This window comes from Aplysia californica, unplaced genomic scaffold, assembly GCF_000002075.1.
Source record: "Aplysia californica isolate F4 #8 unplaced genomic scaffold, AplCal3.0 scaffold00741, whole genome shotgun sequence".
NCBI lineage: Eukaryota > Metazoa > Mollusca > Gastropoda > Aplysiida > Aplysiidae > Aplysia > Aplysia californica.
Window position 1 is genome coordinate 108,674 of NW_004798011.1, and position 9,355 is coordinate 118,028.

Consider the following 9,355-nt stretch of genomic DNA (forward strand, 5'->3'; position numbering starts at 1 on the left):
ATCAACAAATTTTAATAGTTCCAAGCTTCTCCAAAAGTTTGGCAGCATGACGAGGTATCGGTCAGAGCTCACCGAATCACGGACCACCTTATCCTTTTCAAGAGTACGTTGCTTTAACAGGCTGCCTACTGTGTGTTACTCGGGGCTTTGAATTCGAGTTCTGTTCTTCTCTGAACCCAAACCTTTCAAAATGTACAGCCCATTTCAAAATGGACCTTTTGCTTGGAACGTTATGCTTGTTACTGATATGTCTATCCCGTATGGCCGAGCAAATTATGCACGACATGTAGACTTGGGAGGTTTCGTTTGTAGATTTATCTTCACTGCAAAAGCATGGTGTACATGGATTAAATGCTTTATCATCTTTCAATTGTGCAACAGCAATGAACTTTAAAAAAGAACGTAATCCAGATGGACGTTAAAGCTTTCTGTCAATTTTGATGTCAATTGAATCATAAACATGAAAGTTATTAACAATACTTTGAACGAACTTTTCTGGTCAGCTGGTAATAAAGGAAAAATGAAACCACCACCACCACCAGCCTCCTCTCCAACCATTGTACCACCCTCATCCCCACCCCCTCCCCCTGATTATACCCCACCCCCGAGACGATGCCACTGACTGAAGTGTCTTTAGGCCATTCGCAAAGGGGGAACATTAACCTGTCCTTATGCATAGTAGAACTGTAAATGGGCTGATTCATCAATGTCATGCCCATAACTGCCTGAACTGTAACAAGGAACTGCTGCTTTTTCTTCCCTAATCCTTACTATCGTCATTGTTCCTGTACTTGTTTTGTATGTTTGTCACACTCTTGTGACCCTCTATTTCCGTGGTGCCTTGATAGCTGAAGCAGACGTTGTGCTGTTGAAGCTAGAGAGGTGAGCAGAGTAAGTCTGATTCCCTGTACGGACTTCTCTGTTGACACCCACCCCTTGGCGCTCATATGACCTTATGCAGTTGCGAGCGCCGTAAAAACTCTACTAAAACTAAAAACAAGAGAGGTGATCAGAGTAAGTGATTCCCTGTAAGGACTTCTCTGTTGACATCCACCCCTTGGTGCTCATATGATCTTATGCTGTTGCGAGCGCCGTAAAATCTCTACTAAAACTAAAAACAAGAGAGGTGAGCAGAGTAAGTGATTCCCTGTAAGGACTTCTCTGCTGACATCCACCCCTTGGCGCTCATATGACCTTATGCAGTTGCGAGCGCCGTAAAATCACTACTAAAACTAAAAACAAGAGAGGTGAGCAGAGTAAGTGATTCCCTGTAAGGACTTCTCTGTTGACATCCACCCTTTGGCGCTCATATGACCGTATGCAGTTGCGAGCGCCGTAAAAACTCTACTAAAAACTAAAAATTAAAACTGGTTTTACCCCCAGCGTACATTGAGCCGGCTAGTGATGACGACGACATGACCTGGATCATCGTGGGCAGCGTTCTGGGCGGCCTGCTGCTACTGGTGGTCGTCATCATCATCGTCTGCTGCTGCTGCTGTGGCGTCTGCTCCAACCGCCGGGGTCAGGGAGACAAGGTCATGACCTCTGATGACCTCGACGAGGCGCCCTCCCTGCCGGAGGTCGTGGGCAAGGTGGGTGCTTGCTTACGGGTTGTGGTACATTATCATTTCTCTCTCTCTCTCTGTGTCTCTTTCTTTGTCTCTGTCTCTCTATGTCTCTGTCTCTGTCTCTGTCACCATCTCTCTCTCTGTCTCTTTCTTAGTCTCTGTCTCTCTATGTCTCTGTCTCTGTTTCTTTCACCTTCTCTCTCTGTGTCTCTGTGTCTCTCTTTCTCTCTGTTTTTGGTTCTGTCTGTCTGTTTCTGTTTCTGTCTGTCTGTTTGTCTGTCTCTCTGTCTATCTCTCTATCACCCCCCCCCCTCTCTCTCTCTCTCTCTCTCTCTCTCTCTCTCTCTCTCTCTCTCTCTCTCTCTCTCTCTCTCTCTCTCTGTCTCTCTTCTTTTTATTGGAGAGGGAGATTATATTGTTGCTATCTAGGCCTATATCATAGACAACAACAGTAGTGTACTTTTGGTGATCACGCACCATTTTTAGAACTGAAAATTCGAAACGTTTTCCTGAGCATATAATTATAATTACTGAAGAGTTCTGCACCGTTTTGTACTGGCTCTGACAGGAAGAGCAATCCATGGTTTTTTCTGCAAAGGGTTTCATTTATTCCTTGTTCTTCACAAGTTTACAACACGAGAGTTCTGCATCAAAAGAATACAGCTAATGCTCCTACTTAGTGATACTTCTGAAGAGACCATCGTGCTTACTGGCAAAGATTGTGCCTTTTGTGGGGACTATTCTGTGCCAGCTACTTTCTGAACACGACGTCATGTAGTTGTGGAAACTAGATCTATCACATTTCAATGAGAACAAAGAAGTATTATTTATTGTCTGCTTGCAAGAAAACTTTAGATTGTTTAGTATGGGAGTTGGGTTTCTGAGTAAAACATTCCCCGCTGAAGCTGCCTTATCACAGGTAAAACCAATCGGCGCCACCTTGTGTCTGTGGGGTCGGGGAATCCCCAGGACAATGAACAAAAATACGCTGGGTTGTCACGGTTTGTATGTATGCAAGGTACACAACTCTAGAAAATGTTTTGTTTCTCCGGCTATGTGAGTTATTTCCCTTGTCTGATACACCCGCCCACTTCCTGTTTCAGCCCCGCCCCTATCCGGATCAGGTATATAATATTGTTATTGGGATGGTCACACCAGTGTGCATGAATCACTCGTCACTGTATACATTATACATTATACTTTATAAATTATACTTTATACATCATACTTTATACATGCATTTTACGTTTATACTTTATATACATGAAAACTTTATACATTACCTATTGTACATTATACATAATGCTTTATTATATACTTGATTACTTTAAAAATACATTACACATTATACATTATACGTTAGGTCTACACTTTATATACTTGAAAACGTTACACATTACACATTATACATTATACGTTAGGTCTACACTTTATATACCTGAATACGTTATACATTACACATTATACATTATGGTTTATACATCTACTGTTTTCTTCATGAGTTTCTGGGTCTTGAGTGGGAAGTGGAGGTCAACACAGACTTGTTCTCTCTCTTGTCTTACGCCGTTTCTTTTGTTGCCAGATGTGCATGATGCCTGTATAGTGGGGACTGATGATTCTATCCATGTGCTTTTCTTTACTCAAACAAACAGTACAAACCATCCACACCTCCGAAAAAACCCAACTGAACAAAATAAAAGTGCAACAACAACAACGACATAAAAACAACAACAACGACAACAGTAACAACAACTGCAACTACAACAACAACTATTACTACTACTACTACTACTACTACTATCATAACAACAAGAACAAAAACAACAATAACAAAAACGATTTCGACTACAACTGCAACAACAACAACAACTGCAACAACTGCAACTACATTAACAACAACAACACCAATAAAAACTAAACAACAACAACAGCGACAACAACAACAACAACAATAGGGTGTTCGGAAGTGCTCAGGACAGTATCAAAGTAGCCATAGCCTTGAGATATAAAGTCCTTACACTTAACTGTGGGACTTTGTGCTTGTTATGATTTCTTTGTTTCCCGCTGCCTGCTACATGCAAACTGTGTGGTCATTTTCAGTTCTCTGCCCGTCCTCAGTTTATGGATGTATCACTGTACTCATTATTATATTCATTATCTTTTTTTTTCATGTTGGTTTTGCCGAAGATTTGTCACCATAAAGGTTGTGAGGATAGAATAATCTAGTGGTTCTGAAACATTTCTTTGAGGTAAAAAAGCATGAAATGAGATTTTATATAATTGTATATAAAATGTGAGGCAGCGTGGAGGGATCAGGCTCTCGTCAATTTTTGGGCATGTAGAGTTATAGGTACCATCATACAGCTTATTCACTCGTCTTTACTTGTAGGAAAAAAATATCCTTTATCTTGAATACAAGTTGAGATATTTGTGAATGAAGGAGGTGTGAGTCATCTGTTTTCAGAAGCAAAATTAGTGAGGAAATGTCCGCCAAAGATTAGTTATTTCCTTAGCTTAAGAGTCCGTGGCGACTGAAATTTTTTTTTTTTTAATTCCTTTAATAAACGTTTTTAAGAGAAATCCACACAGAAATGAGTTCTTTAATGGGCATGGAAGGTGTTGAGCCAAAAAACAAAAATTTGATAAAAATTCACATACTTGGGGAACAATGCAAGTTTCTTCACTTTGATTATTTTGACGAGAGCCTGATTCCACCACGCTGCCTCACAAATATTATACATAATATTGTAGTACGTTTCGATAAACTCTCAGCTAACGTCTTGTTTTGTCTCTGGGTAATTTCCTAAGATTGAACATGCCCCGGCATTATTATTGATATGCCTGATGATGTCTGCCTGGAAAAACGGTGTGAAATTTTTATTTAATTTTGTGTTCTTGGGAGGTTGTTCTGGGCCAAATATTTATGTACTTTTCTCTTCCTAGTCTCAGACGTCATTTCTTTGTTCTCTACCTAAATTCAAGGCTTTTGTTCTCTACTTTAATTCAATGCTTTGTTCTCTATCTACCAGAAGTTAGAACATTTTAAAAAGTACCAAAGTATTGTGTTTATTTCTAACACACCGAAGTGTCTTTGAACAAACGGATAAACAAAAGAGGAGCCTACATTGTCACCTCTCTTCTTATTTTGTCAACGTCAAATAATGTTGATCTGATAAGAATTTTTTTTCATCAATACCTAAGCTTTCCTCACGGGTGGCACTCATAAGACCGTATTATGCAGTTACGAGCGCTGTAAAATTCCTGCTAAAACTAAAACCAAGCTTTCCTCTTTTTAATGAAACATGGTCCGTAATGTTTTCTTTGCTACTTAGGTACTGGTACCACATGTAAGTCTGTTTCATACTGTTGTGCTGACTTGCTTTGAGGAAAAAAAATTATGTTTAGGTCGACAAGTACAAGTGAAAATTGTTGTATGTGGTGTGGTGGTTAATGTGCTCACCGTATGTGCATGTGACACGAGTTCGATTCATATTTAAGGAAGATGTTGAGGTCGAGTGTCTCCGATTTTCATTTAGGATGTTTCCAACACTGCAATGTATCTATTTATCGATCTCTCTCTGTCTCTCTCTCTCTGTCTGTCTCTCTGTCTCTCTGTCTCTGTCTCTCTCTCTCTCTCTCTCTCTCTCTCTCTCTCTCTCTCTCTCTCTCACACACACACACACACACACACACACACACACACACACACACACACACACACACATGTTTACTCTCTCACTGAATGTTCTTTATTATACTATGATTCTGGTCTGTCTGACTGTCTGTGTGTCTGTATCTCTCTCTCTCTCTCTCTCTCTCTCTCTCTCTCTCTCTCTCTCTCTCTCTCTCTCTCGCCGCCCGCCGCCCTGTGCTAGCTATAAATAGCACCGGGAATTCCTTCCGTGATAAATAAAGCCAACAATTTATTCACGCCCCAGAAACCCAATAATGCACAAACTCGCGCGCGTCGCTGCGAACTGCGAATCTTTGCGTCTAAGGCTATCTGGCCGTCTAGGTCTCAGGCTACCTGGCTCAATGATTTTATATAATGACCAGTCCAGGTGTTATATCGGTTAGCGGTTATTTATAGATCCCTCCGTGTGCGTCTCCGTCCCCCACCCCCACCCCCTGCTAGTTGCTACCTGCTGCCTGCGAGTGTCGCTGCCACACTTCTGTGATCTCGGAAAGGCGGCAGAGTTCTTGTGCTGGTTCCAGCCGTGCCTCAGCCTGCCCAGACAAGCCCTGCTGGTCGCTCCTGTGTGGGCTGGGCAATGAGTCGCTTTAACAAATTCCGGATAATATGTCAGTGCAAATAATAATATGATATGAAACGCTTCGGCAAATGGATTAGAACCACTTCGGCAAACGGGTCAGTAAAGAGAGTTTAAGATTCTGAATTCGGATAATGTTTCATTGAGAATTATCCGGTTATCCTTATAGATTATCCGGATTTTGCACACCTCTAGTTTCTGTATGTGTCTCTGTGTCTCTCTGTGTGTGTTTATCTAAGTGTGTGTGTGTGTATGACGTTGGTTGACACACACACATAGTGGTGTAAGTGCGTCGTGTGCTGTACCTATCTCTCAGCGTGCTCATCCACCCAGTGTTGCTTGTTTTTGCTATACGATTATTATAATGACGTCGAGTAGAGTGGACTGTGACAGAGAACGTAGTATAAATTATTAACGTGTTGTGCCGAACTGGAGAAATCGTCCAGTGGCAAAGACTCTCGTCTTCTTGGGCTCGCGGCCTTTGATGAAACGTTCCCCGCTGTTCTCAGATCTGAGAGGACCCTTTAACTTCGCTGATACTGATAATAATAATATCTCATATCATGTATCGGCAGTCTTTTTATTCGACAGTGAAGTGCGTTTTGTGATTGTTCTTGTTGCTGTTACAAGCATTTCGGAAAGAAACATTTATCGTACGTCCAGACAGTCTTTGACACCCGCGACTTGGATTTTGGTGAATGTTGTTGCGTTGTGTGGAATGTTAGAGGTAGAACGCTTGTGGTGCTTCTACTGGTATCTTTGCCATACATTTGTGAAAGTAAATCCTGGATTTACAAACAGAGGGGAGCTGTAGCTTGCGTGATTTTTTCAAGTTATATTTTGCAGTAGGAGCTTGTTGACTTAATTGTAACCTGTGAGTTTCTTCAGCTCGAGTTTTGAAGCAAACGTCTCGAGAAGTCGTGGGTTTTCTATTTTTGTACCATCTTATTGACCTTACACGGGATACTTCAAGGGAAAGAATCGATGTTTTTGTAGCCACAGGTGCAATTTCTCTCCCTTTGCCGTAGAAAAGTTTTAGTTTGGCCGTTGTGAATTTTTCTCCTCCCCCCCCCCCAACCTCCCATTTCACGCACAGCCGGATAGGTTGGGTAGATCTTTAGAAACTTTTGGTGCTGAGGTAAAAGCAAGCCACAAAGCAGAAGTGTTATACAGCGCTAGCTAGGTGAGAGAAATTTGGTACCGTTGGTAACGTACAGGTTCCTGCATGGACTGGTCTCCCACCGGCTGTTATTTTGAACATCTGAACATCTGCTGAACATCTGTACGGCGACAATTGCAGGATATTGTGTGTAAACGAGCCGCATGCGTGTATTGTAGGCAAAGTGGATCATTTGTCCGTTAGTTCAGGTTGGAAGGATTTGATTTAGATAGATTGTAACAACAGGTTGTGAGGGGAAATTGGAGCAGGTGCATCGATTGTTCAACTCATCAGACAGTCGGTGTAGGCGGATAGTGAGTGATACAGAGTGCAGGTGCCTTAGCTTTCTGTTCTACCACGGGTGTTGAACAAGGGATTCACCAACAGAGAGAGAGAGAGAGAGAGAGTTTATCCATGGTGTAGAATAGTATGCAACTATACCACGCCAAGTGAACACTTCGGACAGACACAGACTGAGAGAGAGAGAGAGAGAGAGAGAGAGAGAGAGAGAGAGAGAGAGAGAGAGAAAGAGACAGAGACAGAAACAGAGAGAGAGAGAGAGAGAGAGCTTAGAGGCGTTGAAAAATACCACTGTGCATTTTGTCATAATATTATGCAAAGAGAGTGGAGGACTGGTAAATACCACTGTGTGTTCTGTCATAATAATATACAGAAACAGAGAGAGATAGAGGAAGATTAGTTATGTGTTGAGCCATATACACACAGAGAGTACAGGGCTGGTATAATATCGTTGTGTTCTGCTATATAGAGGGAGAGGAGGACTGGTGGTGTATACTGCTGTGTGTTTTTTCTTATACGGAGAGACAGACAGACAGACAGACAGAGAGAGAGAGAGAGAGAGAGAGAGAGAGAGAGAGAGAGAGAGAGAGAGAAAGAGCACAGGACTGGTATACACTAGATGTGTGTTTGGGTACATACTACATTCCGTGTTTCACACATACAGACGGAGTTCAGGAGTGCTATAAAATAATATACCGCCATGTGCTGAACCATATAGGCCTATACAGAGGGAGAAAGAGAGAGTGTGGAGGACTGTGTTCTGTCGTATACAGAGGGACTGGAGGACTTGTATATAGTAATATAATATATTGTTGTGTGTTGAGTTATATTGCAGAGAGTGGAGCACTGATATTGCTGTGTGTTCTATCATTATCATAATATACAGAGAGAGTTGAGGACTTGTATTTATAAACTGCCGTGTGTTAAGCGATATATATATACGCAAAGAGTTGAGGACTTGTATTTATATATTGCTGAGTGCTGTTTCAGAGAAAGTTGAGGACTGGTATATATAATTATTGCTGTGTGTCCTGCCATATTCAGAGAGAGTTGAGGACTTGTATTTATTCATTGCTGTGTGTTCAGCCATATTCAGAGAGAGTTGAGGACTGGTATATATAATTATTGCTGTGTGTCCTGCCATATTCAGAGAGAGTTGAGGACTTGTATTTATTCACTGCTGTGTGTTCCGCCATGTTCTGTCGCGGGAACAAAAGCGTGGAGGTCAAGGACAGTGTGGGTCCGGCAGACGGCGAGCAGAAGTCAGGGACGACGAAGACCGGACCGGATGTCGGGGAGACGGGCAGTCGTCACGGCGGAGAGAAGGTGGAAGACGCGAGCGGGGAGGATAAAGAGAACGCAGGAGTGAATGTACAGGGAGAGACGGAGGGACGAGGTGAGGAGGAACAAGCAGCAACAGGGAGAAAGAAAGGAAGGAGATTTTTCGGTGGCGTCAAGCCTAAGAAAAATGCAAAGCCGGTGAAGATTTCGAAGAAAAGCGCAAAAGTTCTCGATGAAAATGTTGAAGTTAATAATAATCCTACAGACAAAGAAGAGGGAGTGAACGAAAACAGCAGAGCAAAAGACAGCACTGAGCAGGTGGAGAAGACGGACGCCACAGCTGCTCCCCGCCATGTCGGGTCAGAGGCCACGGGGTCAGGGGTCAGACCAAGGTTATGCTGCGGGGCTTCCAGCGTAGAGGTCAAGGACTCGCTGAGGCCCGTGTCAAGGCCACAGGTTGACGAAGCAGGACGAGGGGAAGCCGGGAAGGAGGCAGCTGGTGACGGAGAGAACGGGGGTGGGGAAGAGAACGATTTGGGCGAGGACAGTTATGACGATGATGACGACATAGTTGAAGGAACTACTATGAACCAGGAGGAGGAGGAAGAGGCGGATGAGGAGGAGGAGGATGATGAAGGGGTGGAGAAGTACTTGAAACGTGAGCCGCCCCCACCGCGCCTGAAGAAACGTGGGAAAAAGAAACAGGCAAGATAGATGGTGGAAAAAGAGAGAGAGAGAGAGAGAGAGAGAGAGAGAGAGAGAGAGAGAGAGAGAGA

At 42.9% G+C, this 9,355-nt stretch overlaps 1 protein-coding gene across 1 annotated transcript in view; it reads left to right on the forward strand.

Annotated features, from left to right (window-relative positions):
- Window positions 1-9,355, forward strand: part of LOC101850206 (mucin-17) — a gene marked incomplete in the record, with an annotated part of 71,313 nt that overhangs the window by 35,094 nt on the left and 26,864 nt on the right. Inside the window, 1 exon segment of the mRNA XM_035972563.1 lies at window positions 1,384-1,592. Within this exon segment, the coding sequence (XP_035828456.1) occupies window positions 1,384-1,592 (209 nt within the window).